The following is a 17,115-nucleotide window of genomic DNA, read 5'->3' on the forward strand; positions in this document are numbered from 1 at the left end:
AGCTTTAAAAATAGGAAACACACAATCTTAAAGGCTTAAGTTGTAGAATACCTTTTGGAAGGTAACTTTTTGCAATATTGAGAGCTGTAAAACTGTTCGTATCTATTGACCTAGGCATCCCACTCCCAGAATATATCCTGTGAGAGGGGTTTCCACCTTTTTCTTTTTTTTTTTTTTTTTTAAAGATTTTTATTTATTTATTTGACAGAGATAGAGACAGCCAGCGAGAGAGGGAATACAGGCAGGAGGAGTGGGAGAGGAAGAAGCAGGCTCCCAGCAGAGGAGCCCGATGTGGGACTCGATCCCGGAACGCCGGGATCACGCCCTGAGCCGAAGGCAGACACTTTAACGACTGCGCTACCCAGGCGCCCCTCCACCTTTTTCTATCAGTCCACCCAGAATGTTCCCGTGGATAGCATATTCCTAGATTATAGGCTAAAGCTTATTTGAGCTAGGATGTAGATTATGGACAATTCCCATTTCTTTGCCGCACTGGAAAACACATCCCAATGAAGGATGTTACTCTAAGAGTTATTTGGATTAAGTAAATAATTCACCAAAAGCAGCAGAGCACTTATTATTAAATTGCGAGTTCTACAACCCATCAAGACACAGAAGTGTCTTGGCATTCAAGTTAAAAACTGCCATCCTCACTGGAGGAGATAATGCTAAGTGAAATAAGTCAAGCAGAGAAAGACAACTATCATATGATTTCTCTCATCTATGGAACATAAGAACTAGGATGATCGGTAGGGGAAGAAAGGGATAAAGAAAGGGGGGGTAATCAGAAGGGGGAATGAAGCATGAGGGACTATGGACTATGAGAAACAAACTGACGGCTTCAGAGGGGAGGGGGTGGGGGAATGGGATAGACTGGTGATGGGTAGTAAGGAGGGCACGTATTGCATGGTGCACTGGGTGTTATACGCAACTAATGAATCATCGAGCCTTACATCGGAAACCGGGGATGTACTGTATGGTGACTAACATAATATAATAAAAAATCATTAAAAAAAATAAAATAAAATAAAAATAAAAACTGCCATCCTTATGAAATAACGCAAGAAAATTTTACAAATGAATATACATATGAGTTGGCCAATAATGATAGTAATATCATTGCCTCCTCAAAAAGGTCCTGTGAGGTGAAGAGAGGGGATTTATACTTTCTGGTTTCTGTGTGGAACCATGGTTTTATAGCCACACAGAATAAGTTGATAGCCAGCAGGACATGATGGATAGAGCACTGCCTTGGGGCCATGGGGCCTAAGCCGCTGACATTTGCTGGCTGTGACTCCTTGGGCATGTCTTTTCAGCTCCCTTAGTCTCCCTTTACTCCAGCTGGTTCCAGAGTTGTCGAGTGGTTCAAACAGGGTACTGGACACCAACGCACTGTGAGATGTAAACACTATGCAAAGGTGACCTGTCTCAGTGTGCTGACTCTGTCCCTGAGCCAGGACCAACAATAATGTTTCAGGTCCAAAAAGTGGGCTGTCCTTCAGCCTAGAGTGAGCACCACTCTAGGACTCCTAGTTGGTCTTCGTACTGGCATACCTAAGACAAGGATAAACCATGATCATAACAAGGCAAAATAAATATTTATTAGAAATCATAAAAGCATGTTTTCAATGGCATTAACATGTTCTCACTCTATTTATGACTTCTTAAACACAGAGTTTCATACACACACAACACTAAGAACAAGTATGTGAGTTAAAATTGACAAGGATCAGGCATATTCAATGAGAACAAGGTGACAATTCTATGTTTGGAACCAAGATCACAGTATAAACATGTAAATCTCATGTAAAAACTCAAGTATGGCTTGTAGGCCGGGTAACGGCCCATCGACCTGGGCCCCGCCCAGAGCAAAAGGACACAGTTCAACCAGGCCTTGAAGAGGGAAAGGAACTTCAATAATACTGGGCTCTCTCAGGCAGGAGCCTTCTAAGAGCTTAATTACTTCACAGTACAATCTCGTACACCTTCTGCCACATCCCAGAGAGGAAGGTAAGCACCACTTTTATTCCAGATACATACATCACAAAATGTCTAGAACAATAGATTCCTCCTGAGGCAGTTGAGCCAAAGGAAAATTCCCAGCCAAAACCATTATGTTAGCACAGGAGATTCCATCCCTGGAAAAGGCCTACCCCTTAAATTACTGAAATGTAAACTATGAAGCTTTAAGATGTCCTGATATGCCCCTGGATTCAGTGTGGTGTGGTGTATGTATGTGTGCATGTGTGTGGTCCATGCACACCTACGTGCACACTCGAGTTTCAAACCCGTCGTAGGGATCGTTGGGACAATGCAGACTGCCAGCATGAATCACCTGAGCAGAAAGCCTCAGCCCCCTCACGTAACATGTGGCAACCACAAAGGTGGGCTCACATCTACTCAATAACTGTGCTAGGAAAACAAATGGTGCTGGGAAACCTGTGGCCCAGGAGTCAGAACACTGCAGCTTCAACAGTTCTGATGTGACTTTCTGCATGGCTGCATGGCTTTAAGCAAATCCACTTTCCTTTCTGGGCTTTAGTTTCCAAGTATAAAATAAGGGCTCTGATCCTTTCAAACAAATGGTCGTTGGCTCATTGCTTCCTTTCGCCTTGGTAAACCTACCGAGGCTCAGATGATGTAGGCTGAAAGCCTTTCAGGGACGAATACGGTACAGAAAATGCCCCCGCCAACAAATCCCATCCAGATCTACAGAGAACAACTCTCCAGATGTGTGAGAAGACCGAGATCCCATTACTGATTTCCATTTGCCTCACCCCCAGCTTTTGTTCAAGTGGGAAAGGGAGAGCTGTGCGACTTTATCCATTCATATCCGAATCAAAACAATTCTGGAATTCCCAGGTCATGGCAGCATGGATCCAAACGGCTGCCCTTCAGACCAGGACATGTGCTCTGGATGTATCCAAGTAGGGAACTCCAGATACAGGATGCTGATCTCCAGGCTAAAAGGACCCCATTGTCCATCTGACCGGGATCGTTAACAACAACCCTCCTAAGTTCTGTGTAAACACCCTTACTATCTGGAGCAGTCGCTAGATGGAACGGAACCAAAATCCTTGTCCTCAAAATTTCCTTTGGCACTATTTCTGCCCGTCTGGAACACAGGTGCTTCTCCTGCCTCTATGACAACCCTCCTCCCCCGGTCTCCCCTCTCCAGAGAACATGCCCCGTCCCTGCTACCCCTGCTCACACCGCAGCTTGACCTGAGCACCACAGCATAGAGCCCGGTCGGCTTCAGCTGGGAGTACAGGGGCTGCCGCCGACTAGGCAGGTCTCAGGCTCGTCCTTGACCCGCCCCACCTCTCCCAGGCCCAGCCCGTCAGGGGCACAAAGGCCAAGTGTCCACTCAGGGAAGTTGGCACACAGAGCAGCCTAGAGTGGAGAAACGGGCTGGAGGGCACTGGTTGGCCCACACTCCTCAGTTTGCCTCAGCTCAGATTCACTAGCCCACTGCCAAGTTGTCCAAAGGCCAAATTTATTTTTATGCCCTTTAAAGTTAAAACTCGTGGTTAATATCTTTATAATTCTGCCTCCAAAAATTCCCACATGAACCAGATACCTAAGGCAGAGTGAATTTTCTGGTGGTTTAGGTTCCACTGACCCGGAAGAAGTCTCCCCTCCGCACTTGACTGCTGCCCCAGACTGACTGTGCGGAATTTCGGGGGGAGAAAAACCAGAGGATGAGGCTCTAAAAAGAAGCCTTATGTCTTGGCAAACACTCCTTTCTCACACTCCTTCTCCTCGGCCTCAAAATTCACAGTTAACAAAAATATTTAATACCAGAGCATTCCGGCTATTTCATTAAATTCCTCCAATGAAAAGTACTGATGTATAATAGTAACCTCTGAGATTTAAGACCGTGTAAACAGAGCAGCTGCTATTTCTGTGTCAGATGAAGCCCCACTCCCAGCTGGGAGGCATGCGTGACAGCAGGGCCAGGACAAGGACAAGAGCCAGTCTCTTCCACCCAGGTCACAGCAGCCCGCACAGGCCCTGCCTGGCACGTCTCATGTGGACTTTTGTGTGTGTAAAGAAAAGCTTTTTGTCCCTGCTCTGGCCACCCTGAGGCCAAGTATATAATACTTATACCCAGGCCCAAATCCCCAAATCTGTTTCTCAGCTTTTAAAATTACATACTTCATCTGAAGTAACTTTCATTCAAAACTGAAATGTCTTTTCTCTATTGAAAATAAAAACCCCGTGTTAATTACTCTTCTCAAAACGTCTCTCAGTTTGAGACAGCTCAAGCCTTGGGGTACCAAGGCACTCATTCCAGGGGTAGTTTCCTGTTCCCTGAAGGGTCCGGAAGGGCATTTCCATAGCTCAGTCCCCCTGCCCCCAGGACGTCCGATTTAGTTCACTCCCCTGTTTGTTCTGGGATGGGATCAAGAATCCCTTAAATTCAGGAGACCCAGTCACAGTAAGGAAGACAGTCAAAATGCGTGGGCTGGGGCTGGGGACTGTTGAGGAGATGTTGGAAGGAAGGAAGTTCTGCTCCTCAGGCCTCTACCCCTTCCCTGCCACCCCTGTCTCCCAGCCAAGCTGCCCTGCAGTTGGTGAGCCCAGGGGCTTCACCTTGGACTTCAGGGACTCCCAAGCTCAGGACTGCTGGCCATGGGTTTACACAAACCCTTTGCTGAGTAAAACAAAAAATCCAGGGTGCTTCCCACTCAAGCAGACTGGCAGCTGCCTGTCAGCCAGCACTCAGCATGAGGCTGCTTTCCGCTTCTGGGCATGCAGGGTGAGGCTGCATCCCTCCGCAAGCCCTCAGCACAGAGTCCAGGACCCAGCCTGCAGCATCAGACGGCCCATGCTCACACCAGCTCTGGGTTCTGCTTCTACACCGAAGTTTCCGGAAACTCATCTATTTCATCAAATGCATTGAGGGTGGTTTTGCTGTTGCTTCTGGAAGAATCTTGGATTTTGTTGACATCTGCTTAAAAAAAAAAAACCCACCAAAACCATTATTTTAGAAAGGTGGTGCTCTGTAATGTGGGATTCCATGTCTACACCACCACCTAATTCTTTTTTCACCATCTGATTTTTAAAAGTTATTCCAACTAGGGTTATATAAAATGTCACAGCTGAAAGGGACCTGAGAACCCATTTAATTCAACCTCCCATTTTGCAGATGGGGAAAATCAGAGCCCTCAGACTCGGTCTGCCCAAGGTCACGTGGTCAGACAGGCACGGTCATCACACTTCCTGACAGTAACAGTACCTGTCCGTCTCACGGGTCCCGGGTCTTCATTGAGGAAGGAGACATGCGTTTTCCATTCAGTCCACTTCACCTCATTGATCCTGCAAGTGTGGTAATCATTCGCACTACTTCTCAACTGCTCCTCATTAAATGCAAACATGTAGCATGGCATTCGGAGTGCTCTAGACAGCTCCCCTTCTGTCCATACCAGGGATCTGGGACTCCTGCCTCACAGGGTCATGTCAGCAGTTTTGGGGTTAAAACCCACCCAAGTCCCCATCTTCAGGACCTCAAGGGATTAGTCCCCTCCTAGTGTGTGGGGCCCAGAAACTCAGAGAGGTGTCAAGGGGACATCTTCAGACAGCACAGGTGTGCTTACTGGTGAGAGGCGGTCCATGGGGAAGGAGGGGAGAAGGGCCCAGGTTGAGAAGACGTGACAGCGTGAGGATTGAACTTGTAGAAGTTTAGAAGTTTGGGGTTCAGCTAGGGTTAAGGTTGCGCTAGGAGAAGGCAGTCAGGTTTCAGACCCCAGTAAGAGCGGGCAGTCTAAGGTGCTAGACTGCGACTGGAGGCAATGGTTTGGCTGAAGTTCACATCCAGGGAACATCTCGAGAATGAGGGTGTGAACATTAGAGATATTTGTTAGGTTAAGGGTTTTAGAGCTGGAAATAGTAGTTTCCACGGCGTGGGAGGTTCAGTCAGAGAAGTTGGGCACAGTGAGATTATACACAGAGGGTGGTCTGTAAGGTCAGAAAGTCAGACGGGGGAGGATGAAGTAGACTCGTCCTCAGGAAAGTTGGTCATGGCATGTGTAAGTACTTTTTAAAAACCAAAAAGCTTGATATCTGTCCAAAGTAGCTGTCTCACTCTCCATTTGCCTGTGACAAACATGCCTCAGGTCCCCTGGTGTCACACGAACCCACACAGACTAGAGAGAAGGACAAAGACTGCCCGGTTGGCATATCTTTCCTAAAGCGGACAGCGGACAGGGAGAGGCCACGGGGGTGGCTGCGCGGGGCGGAGAGGGGGCCTACTGCCGGCAGTCTCCTTCCCTCTTCCTTCGGAAGCTGGAGAAGCCTCGTCCCAGGGCCAGTGACCCCGTATGAGCAATTCCATGTTCTGCGGAGGCCGGAACCAACTGTAGCTGTGCTTTCAGAAGCAAAGGGCAGCACCGTGTCTCTGACATTCATTGACTCATCTCTCCTTCGCCCCCCCAAAGACCGCCACCAAGGGACCCCTATCCCTCTGTTACCGCAAACACAGCCGGAAATCTTCCTCTGCTACTTTACACAGCTCTCCCATCCGGAATCTGCTCCTCAGCCATTCTGGTAACATCTTCTCAAACTCCAAAATCGTCCTGGCTCTCTGGGGAAATAAATGAGCCTAAGCACATCAGTGAGGAGCAGACCCAGGAACACAGCTCTGCTAAGTGTGCAGGCACCCCACACGCATACACACACGCACACTAGTACGTGCACGTACACCACCGGCCAGCCCCACCTGCGCTGGGTGCTTAATGCACAGATCCAGAGGGTTCAACTAATCCACAGAATTCAAAAATGAAAAACCGGTAAGTTCGGGAAAGGTGTTCAAATTGTTTAAACAACATAAGTACTGTTTCTGGGAGTCCGGGAGCTTCCTAACTGAACATGTTAGGATCCTGGGATCCCACGGTGATGTAATCCCACCGGCATGCCAGGCTTGGAATCCCCTCAGCAGTTTAACTGTCAATAATTTGTCAAATCTCTCCTGAATGTAATCAACAATCCAATTAAGAAGGCCCTAATAATGAGGAACTTCCTTGTGTCAAATCAAAGGTTTTCTCTCTGTCATTGCCCATACACCTCAGTTCTGCCTTCTGGGGCCACAGAAGGAAGCTGTCCCTTCACAAGAAGCTCCACAGTCATGTGAAGAAATTCTCACCTTCTTCAACCCTACTCCCAATACCATTTCTTGTGAGGCACAGCCTCCAGTCCTCTCCCAAGCCTGGTAGCCAGCTCTGGACAATCCTGTGGGTTAGTGCCCTCAGTGTGTAAGGCCCCCAGCATGTAAGGAATGTTTCAGCCAGGATCGAGGAGTGCAGAATTGTCACCTCCATTGTTCTATGCCCTATACTCCTCTTAATGCAATTGAAGGTCATATTTCAACATCACACTAGACTCTGAGCAGATCATGCCCATAAGCCTGAATTTGTCTCACCTGCACTGCTGTCCAGTCACATTGCCTAGACCCTATGCTGAAGGAACCTCGACTAAGACTTCCCCCAACCTGGCCAACCACAAGGAGCTGGTGCAGATTCCCAGGCCCCAACCCAGGTCCGCTGGTGCATACTGGTTTCAATACAATGTGCTGAACTGAGTCCCCGTGAAGACCCCCATACCAGGGTCCCTGCCAGGCGCACCTGTAGACGCCAGATGCGCTCACTCTCCTTGGAGACATTCTCCACGGTTTCTCCCATCAGGGCGATGAGCATGTTGAGGAGGAGGACGAAGGTGAGGATGACGTAGGTGATAAGCAGGAACAGAAAGAGGATGGGGTACTTGGAGTTCTGCTGTATGTTCAGGTCTCCCAGGCCAATGGTGAGCTTGAAGAGTTCCAGCACCGCATCACTGAAGCTGCCATAGGAGCTGCAGTCCTTGTTGTCACTGGGACACTTCTCGATCAACGAGGCCAGGGCTGGGAGGACAGAATAGGGTGTTCTCCTCTGGTGCTCTGCCTGGTTAATTACCCAACAGGCTCATGCACACCTGCACGTACACACATGCCCCCACCACACACACTGCAGGCCTGCTGCCTCATCCTCTCTGGTCATTTAGATTTCGCCTCCAGCCTCAGTTCCTGGAAGCTTCATCAGGCTGGTTCTCTGCCTTGACCTCCTGCAAAAAGCTCTTCCTGCCTAACAAAGTTCACACTCTTCTCCCCCTCCTCTCCTCTGCCATTCAGCCCTTGATCACTCACAGCCTTGCAGAGTTGCTAACTATAACCTATGTGTGTCCCTGGCTCCCCAACCAGGCTTTTGGCTCCCAACTTCCTGTAGCCTGGGTCATCTCCTCCAAGACCATAAGGTCCTGAGTCTCTTCCTTATGCTCTGTAGGGAGATCCCCTGACCAAGACCTGGCCTCTTTCTTCTCCTCTTTCCAACACACCATAGCAGTGGCTCATTGCTAAATGGATAGATGGGTGGATGGATGAATGGTCAAATTAAAGAGTGAGTAAATGGATGGATGAGTAAACAGGCAAGCGAAGGAACAAACAAACAAGCACAGTGTGGCCCAACAAAGATACCAGAAGATAGGAATGGCTGCCTAATTTCAAATGCTAATGATTATGAGTGGGGGGTGGCATAGGGGGATGGAGGAGAACTGGCATGGGAAAATACAACGATACCTCTCTATGCAGAGGCTAGAAATAAAATCAGCTTGTACAAATGAAGAGACTTTAAGAGGGGACTCCCCATCCCCAGTCCCCAGGAGAGCAGAGGCTCTCACAGATATATCTGAAGCAAACTGCAAGTAACATGATGTGGGGAGCCAAAGGAGCTTACCTTGATGCATTAATTCACTCCTGTTTTTCAAAGACCATCAGTCACATTTCTGCAAACTTTAGTTTCCCTATCTGTAAAATGGGGCCAAAACCACCTGCCAAGCCTCTCTCAGGTTGTGAGGGCCACGTAAGATGCTGGATGTGAATGTGGGAGGCAGCCCCACAGTGTGGATGGACAAGAGTGACAGGTCTGGTACGATCAGGGATGATGACTCCCCCTTGGTCGAGATGTTGAGAGAAGTAAAAAGAACGCTTGGAAAACGCTAAGCACGGCAAGTCCTCCCCGATAGGTGACATAACTTGCTGAGGCTGCTGTGGGCTTTGTCACTTTGACATCTGCATAAGGTGCTTTACAAATGTGGGAGTTCCTCTTATTTATACATCAATTACCTACTCCGAATCCAAGTAAGAACACGATGTATACAAACAAGAACTTCAGAACGTCATGCAAAATGACCTATGAAGGGAGAGACATGATTCAAGGGCAAGGTTTGAGCACATATTCACTAGACCCCTTACTGCTTCCCACCCTCACCCAGGCCCCACCCATGCCTTCCCTCAGACCGTTCTCCCTTCCCCTAGCAAATCCTTCTGATGCTCCGAAGCTCAGCTCTGGGCCCCATCTCCTCCAAGAAGGCTTCCCTTCCGTTCCTGCTCTTCTTCCTCCTCCCTCCTGGAACACAGTCCGTCTCTGTCCCTGATGATTCACCCTGTGTGTGAGCACCTTTCTTCATAGTGTCTCATGTCTGAAATCCTCACACTTCCCGGGGGCAGTGTGTGCTGGAGTCAGCTGACGCCAGCTCGTAAGAGCTGACGGTTACGTTTTCATGAATTTTGTAAGCTGGCTGTTAAACAGAGCCATTATTAAAAATTAAATCACATAAACTTATAATTAAGTAAATTATATTAAAAACAAAGATAATGAATATTCAAAACGCATCACTCATTTTACGATGATGTATGCAATTACGGTCATTTACGTCTGCGGCAGCCATGGTGTACCTACTGTACCATGGGTCACTGTGCACCTCCTCCTCACTCTGTGCTCAACTACGTCTTCCTGGCAGCTGGAGGTCAGTCGTGGGAGGGTTTACACCACGGAAATCGGTAAATGGGACAAATCACAGACTCATTACTTTGCTGATTGTCTAGCTCTAGATTTAAGACAGTGATGGAGACAAAGTTAAGGCAGATTAAACTTTAAGATATGTCTTATCTGTAGCTGCTGTGTTGTGAATAACACAGTAACATTAACGCAATAGTCTTCCAATATTTGAAAACTATTATCCAAGTCAGCAAATGAGGGGCTCGCATCCTTGACAAACGAGGGAAGTTCTCACACAAGGCTGCACTGTTTCACTTTCATCTTACTCTTTAGAGAAAACATCAACCGGTACTGATGTGATATTGAGGTGGCAACAACACTGTCACTTGCAACCACAGATTGGCAACAGATATAGGAGTTCACGAAAAATCAACCAATCATTCTGCCAGATCCAACTAGCTATTGGGAATTTACAATAAAGAGCATTTATAACTTATGTACTGCTCGTCCTTTCTAGGGTAAAATGTTTCATAATCATAACATCTGTGTGTCTCTGTGTGTGTGTGTGTGTGTGTGTGTGTGTGTGTGTGTGTGTGCACTTTTCCCCAGAGAGCTGGTTGTTAAGTATTTACCAGCCTACCACAGCCTGGGGGCGAGATGGGTCCTTCCCAATGCCCAACAAGCTCAGGTGTTTTAAGGTCTGGACACTTAAAGCCTGGCCAAAAGCAGAGGGAGACGGTGGTGTGTGGGAGAAAGGGCAGAGGCTGGCCCAAGGGACAAGGCTCTTTCGCTCTGCAGACCTGTTTCCCCATCTGAAACATGGACGTTCTCTGAAGGCTCCCCCACTGCTGAGCCCACACACCTGTGGTGCTCACCAGCCTGCAACGCACCTTCTGGATCATGACGCTGTACATGCCCATGGACTGGAAGCCCCGCGTGTAGTAGAGCATGTTGGCCCAGCCCAGGGCCATGGCCAGCACGAGGCAGGCGAGGTACTCTTTGTAGGCAAACAAGTACAAGAAGACAGACAGTATCACAAGCACAGCTTGGACAAAACTGTTCAGGAGACACAGGAGACAAGGGCCTTACTCACCTCTCCTCAGCATCAGGGCAGACACCCAAACCCCACCTCCCTGAAACCCCCGAACCGGCCCCTGATGGGTAACACTGAAGAGACAGGTGAGGCTGGCCCACACCCTCTCGATACGTCTAACACCCAGCCGTGCAGACGGCATCAGCGGAGGCGAGTCCCAGCCGACAGCGGGCTGGCTGCAGCTGGCAGGGATTCTTTAAAAGTACAGATCCCTAGGACTCAAGGAGATTCTGGTTCAGAAGCCCATACTTCCTAACTGACCCATGTGATTTCCGATCCCCACATAGATCAGGGAACCACTGGGGGGACTAAGGTGGATGAGCGGATGATTGCGTTTTTAACAAAAATGACAAAAGCTAACAACGTCTATACTTAAAAGCCAATCATAACAAAAGTCCCCCACAACCTACTTTTTAAAATCTTTTTTAAAATTATAACATATGCTAAATGATAGATACGCTAAACAGAGTGGTTGTGTGACAACGTGAATGTACTTAACACTATCGAACTGTACGCTTAAAACGGTTAAGATGGCAACTCTTATGTTATATATATTTTACCACCATTAAAAATTTTAAAGTACAATATATAGCAAACACACAGGACCAAAATCTACTCCTAAACAGTGCTACACCATCAGTTATGCAGACATCTAGATAAAAGGCTCTACCGCTTATAACATCAGGCCGTCTCCATGATCATAAAATATCTAACTAGTTAAAGTTAGGGCACAGGAAACCTTGTTTTTCTTGTGCAGTGAAAAGCAAATGGTTGGGTGCTCGATGCATTTTGGACTGAAGTGAGGAAGCATATCGTCCCTTCCTCATCATTAACAGAACACCTAAGAAGCAGAAAAGCAGGACAACGCATTGGTGCCTTTTGTCTGCACTAAAGCCAGTGGCTGGATAAATGAATTCTTCTCTGGAATTACCATATTTTCTCAAAGGGGGAAGACTCCCATGTGCCTTATATCATGGGGCCGCACTGCCCCTGGTCCTTCTACCCACTGCGGTATTTGGGCACCCTACTTGCCCACAGGGATGAAGGATTCCGTTCATGCCTCTAGAAGGCAGGTAAATACTTAATAAAACACCTAGGTATTTGGAAACATTGGGCCAAGATTTAAGGTCCGACAGACCCAGCTTCCCAAATGCTCAGAAGAGGGACTTTGGTGAGATCTACAGAGCTATAGAGCCCAACATTCTTCACTCCACATGGCAAGTCCTGTTCCTTTCACGTGGCAGCGATGCTGAACCAGCCTTGTTCATTTAGAGACAGGGATCACGTAAGCCTCTGACGTCAGCTGCACATGACCTCGTTCAGAGAGGCTGCAGAGCTGGGCTTTCTGCTGGGGCCCCGTGGTAGCCAACCTGCTTTAGCACAGGGTGACGAGGACTGGGAGGCCGGGCTAGCTTTGACACCACTGAGGCTCTGGTGACGATGCGTAACTCATTTCCCTGCTCTGAGCTTCGGTTTTCACACCTACAGAGGAGACTCGATGATTTCTCTAGTGCTTTCCAGCCCTGATCTTCCAGAGTCCAAGATAGCAACCTCTAGACCCTACATAACTAGGAGGAACTGGCCCATACCCCCCCTTCGTAAAGAAGTAAACAGCACTACTGAGCCTCTTCCTGCCTTCTCTGCCACACCTGCCACCCGGGGCTCTGTGGCAGGTTGGAGACAGTCATCCCTGCAAGCTGCTGGTGGGCACTGTGCTAGGGTCTTCTGGTCCTCTCCATTGGCATCCACGGGCTTCTCTTAATAGAAGGGAGAAAGGAGGTCCCTGGCCATGAGACTACACCCAGAATGACTGGGACATGATGACATGGGAGGATGGGTGTTTCAGAGGACACAGCAGCCACCATACAGGACTTCGGCCCTGCCTGTGCAGTAGTGACCAAATGGGACAGACCTACTTACAAGACAAAGTGAAACCAGGCATCAGAGAGAATGGACTGCAGATCTGAGGGTCTCAGCAGGAAGATCGCGATGCCCTGAGGCCAAAAAAGAAAGAAAAGCTGTACCCTCTTCATGCCTCTCACTGGAGGATCTGAAGAAGGTGGTGTTTCCTCAGGACCCAGACTCAGTGAGGGGGAGGGTGTGAAGGCCAAGCCAGAGCCCAGGTGAGGGATACGGAAGGGGACCCGTGCCTGGGAGCAGAGGCAATCCCAGGGTAGGATTGGCTGCACCCCCAAATCTTCTCATATCTCTCACTCTCCCCTCATCCTCACCCAGACCCAGCAAAGCAGCACCGTCACACAACTCCCGGCCATTCCCCAAATACGGCCTAGCTTCTCAAGCCAAAAACAAGAAACAACAGGTGTTGGTGAGGATGTGGAGAAAAAGGAACCCTCTTGCACTGTTGGCGGGAATGCAGACTGGTGCAGCCACTGTGGAAAACAGTATGGAGGGTCCTCAAAAAGTTAAAAACAGAACTACCCTGCGACCCAGTAGTTGTGCTACTGGGTATTAACCCAAACAACAAAAAACGCAATAAATCAAAGAGATACATGCCCCCCCATGTTTATTGCAGCGTTATTTACAGCAGCCAAACTATGGAAACACCCCAAGTGTCCACTGATAGATGAGTGGATAAGGAAGATGCGATAGATATGCAATGGAATATTACTCAGCCATAAAAAAGAATGAAATCTTGCCATTTTCAATGACATGGGTGGAGCTGGAGAGTATTATGCAAAGTGAAATAAATCAGCCAGAAAGAGACAGACACCATATGATTTCACTCACGTGTGGAATTTAACAAACAAAACAAATGAGCAAAAGGAAAAAATAGAGACAAAGCAAGAAACAGACTCTTAACTACGGAGAACAAACTGGTGATACCAGGGGAGGCAGGTGGGGAGATGGGGGAGCAGGTGAAGGGGACTGAGAGTGCAGTTGTCATGATGAGCACTGAGTCATGCACAGAACTGCTGAATCACTATGTTGTACACCTAAAACTGATATAACACTGTATGTTAACTACTGGAATTAAAACTTCAATTTTAAAAAAAGACAAAAAATGATATGCCTTAGCTCTCCAGTCTCTGAGCCTTTTTTTATGTCGTTCCCCATGCCCACCTTGTCCTCATGCCAAATCCCACCCTCATACACTAAATGTCATCCCTGCTTTCAAGCCTTCCCTCCCTCTCCTGTCCCCAGATAAAAGTCATCTCTCTTCCTCTGAATGCTGTTCTGAACCCCACATAGGGCCCTTGTTGTGGTCTATTTTAGAGTCCAGATGTTTTTGCTTATCTGAAATCCCCTACAAGACTGTGAGTTTAAAGAGGACAAACTCCCTCCCTCTCACCTCCCCCAGGGCTCCACATAGAGAAAGTGTTCAGAACGTACCTGTTGATTCATTGGTTGGATGGATAGGTCAATAAGGGGTTGATCGATAAACAGATGGAAAGACGGAAAATGGATGAAGGATAGAAGGACAGCGAGGAAGAATGCTGGAAATTCAGATGAGTGGCTGGGTCAATGAAAGAAGTGATTGAATGTGTGGATGGAGGGACAGGAAGATGGGTCACTGAGTGGCTGGGAGGGTAGATAAACGGCTGGTAGATGGACGGAGGGACGGAGGACTGGATAGACAAGGCAGGTGAGACAGGTCTGCTGATTTATTTATTCTCATTTTGTAACTAAGAAATCTAAAGCTTAGAAAGAAAGTGCCTCCCCAGAGCCCCCTCCCCATAGTAAGGCAGAGAAGGGTGGATCAAAGCCAGGCCTGCTGTCATTCTCCCTGCCTTGTAGGCAAGTCCAAAGGGCTCCGGGACCGCTCACCTCTTTCACAGAAATGCACGTGGCCCAGATGAGCACGAACATCCTTCCTAACAGTTGCAGCCACCCCATCTTGTGCGTCAGGGCCAGGGGGTGTGGGAGGGCCTGGGAAGAAGGGAAGGAATGGTTGGGTGCAAGACGGGGAATGAAGAAGGCAGGGGTAATGCCAACTCTGGGGGTAGGACACACATGCACATGCCAAACCCTCTAGCTGAGCCAGAGGCCAGCACGAAGCCCAATGTGAGAGGGAAAATGGCAGCCCCCTGCCCTTGTCCCCACCCACAGTGGGACCCAGAACTCTATAGTGAGGAGTGCAGTCCAATCCATGCTAACAACCCCTCACGCCTCGTGGCATTTGTTCATTCCAGAACCCATTCATATCCAGACACTTGGAGGACACTCAAAGCTGAAACTCTGTGCCCCGTGTAATGAATGGGAAGCTGAGGCCCAGAGTGAGGGGACCCCCCATTTCCCATGGCCCTCACAGCAGAAACACCCAATTAGCTCTAGATTTAGGTGGAGCCTGGGCAGGGCCCGGGTCTCCCAACCCTCCACATCTCCGCACAATAGCTAAGCACTAGACACACATTCCAGTCCCTAGAAGCTGTGAAGGATGACAACTGGGGAACGCCATGCAGGTGTGTTGGTCTTTCTAGGCCTCAGTTTCCTCGTCTGCTCATGGGACTGCTCCAAGCTCCTGGACCTCTGACCACCCCACCCGCCTCTCTCCAGTGCCCACGTACCTCCTCTTCCCGGGGGCGGTAATAGGAGACTAGAGTCAGGGTGATGTTGTAGAAGAAATAAAAGCAGAAGGACAAGAAGAACATGTACTTGGCAAACTTCTTCCACTTCATATGCAGCAGCGTGTGCAGGGGCTCCAGGGTCAGCATCTCATGCCGGTTCTGCGGGTAGAACACACCACCATTTCCGAAGGGTCCTCGCTCCAGAGGGAGCTCTGAGTCAGCACCGCCCCTGAGAAGGGGCCATTCTGTCCCATAGACTGGTTTGGCTTGAAATGTTGGGAAGGTCATTTACGGCTCCCGCTAGCTCCTTCCCAGGGCCCCCAGGCAGCCGCCAAACCCCACAGGAGCTGGCCTTCCAGCGGCAGGACCTGCTGCTCAGTGGGGAGCAAGGGCTGCAAGGGGGAAGGGCCGTGACTGGCCCCAGCTGGGCCCCTTCACTGTGTAACCTTAGGAAAACCCCAACACTCCCAGGGCCTCAGTCTCCTCATCCATAAAACTGATATCAACCAAACTGCCCTGCCAACCACGCTGCCGGGAGGGCTCAGGGAGACCCCAGGCAAGGCAGGCTCTGGTAAGCATGACTCTCAGTAACATGCGGAGGATGAAGATCCAGTCTGCTGCCTCACTTCCCCCCCAAAGCTGAAAACCTCTCACTGCTGATCCTCTCTCTTCCTCTCTGTGTTGACTCTGCCCAGTGAGGCAAAGCAACGGATGACTACAGACACGTCCAGCCAGCGGCATGGGTCTTCCCGCTGCGGCTGAGGCCCCGCCCCTCCTCTCCCACCCTACCCCAGCCCTCCTGAGAGACCTACGTCAATGTTGGTGTTGTAGACGATGATTTCCAGCACTGAGTTGTCTGTTGTCGTGTCCACGTTGGTGAGGTCGTAGAGCGAGGATGACACAGGCCCATATGCCCAGTCAGTGAACTTCCTGGACAGGCTCCGGAGTGGCTTCTCCTTGATCTCCCGACCGAGGATATACTTCAAGATCTGGGGACAGAAAGAGGAACGGCCGTAGAACAGGGCTGGGAAGATGCTCCCACCCGGATAGATTGCTCCCACGTCTGCTCCTGCCACCGTGACCCCTGGGCCGGGCTTCATCTGCGGCATCGGTGTGAACCTCACTGCCCTGCCCAATTCAGGGACTGAGAATACAAGAGACAAAAGGTGTGGAGGCCGTTTTGCAGGATGTGGAAAGCTGCACAGTCAGCTCGTAAATCCTTGTACCCGTTGGGGACCCCAGTGAGTGAAGCATTTGGGAACTGACAATTTTGAGAAATAATTTCTGTATGACCTGGATGGGAGAAGAAACTAGAAGTTTTTCTAGCTTCCCTATCCCACCCTCGGTCAAGATCATCCCAGTCGAGGCTCACTGGGGGCCAAACAAGATGCCAGCCTCGCAGAGAAGCCTGAGAAACCCACCCTCCAGGTGACCCTCAAACTCTGTTGCACAGTGGAGTCACTGAGGAGCACTTGACAATCCCACACCACCAACTAATTCAGTCCAAATCTCTGGAGGTAGGACCCAGGTATCTATGTTTTGTAAAGCTCCTTGGGCAGTTCCAAAGTGCAGGCAAGGTGGAGAGCCACTGCTCTCCAGCTCACCACTTTCCAAAACTGGAGCCAGAGCTTAGTGGGGCACAAACCCAAGGACCAGGAAGAGGGTCCTGTTGGCGAGAACAGTGTCA

General features: G+C 49.2%; 1 protein-coding gene across 1 annotated transcript in view; it reads right to left on the bottom strand.

The window, feature by feature from the left end:
* Window positions 1-3,253: 3,253 nt before the first annotated feature.
* Window positions 3,254-17,115, bottom strand: part of TRPV3 (transient receptor potential cation channel subfamily V member 3) — a 28,722-nt gene continuing 14,860 nt past the window's right edge. The window contains exons 8-17 of the mRNA XM_045773467.2: window positions 16,241-16,417; window positions 15,429-15,587; window positions 14,689-14,790; window positions 12,823-12,896; window positions 10,700-10,865; window positions 9,155-9,221; window positions 7,623-7,897; window positions 6,474-6,586; window positions 5,243-5,322; window positions 3,254-4,954 (exon numbers count right to left, since the gene is read on the bottom strand). Coding sequence (XP_045629423.2) covers window positions 4,860-4,954; window positions 5,243-5,322; window positions 6,474-6,586; window positions 7,623-7,897; window positions 9,155-9,221; window positions 10,700-10,865; window positions 12,823-12,896; window positions 14,689-14,790; window positions 15,429-15,587; window positions 16,241-16,417 — 1,308 coding nt within the window. The 3' untranslated portion in view covers window positions 3,254-4,859. The remainder of the gene's footprint in view (window positions 4,955-5,242; window positions 5,323-6,473; window positions 6,587-7,622; window positions 7,898-9,154; window positions 9,222-10,699; window positions 10,866-12,822; window positions 12,897-14,688; window positions 14,791-15,428; window positions 15,588-16,240; window positions 16,418-17,115) is intronic.

Source organism: Ursus americanus, chromosome 23, assembly GCF_024610735.1.
Source record: "Ursus americanus isolate L20-20 chromosome 23, mUrsAme1.1.p, whole genome shotgun sequence".
Lineage (NCBI taxonomy): Eukaryota > Metazoa > Chordata > Mammalia > Carnivora > Ursidae > Ursus > Ursus americanus.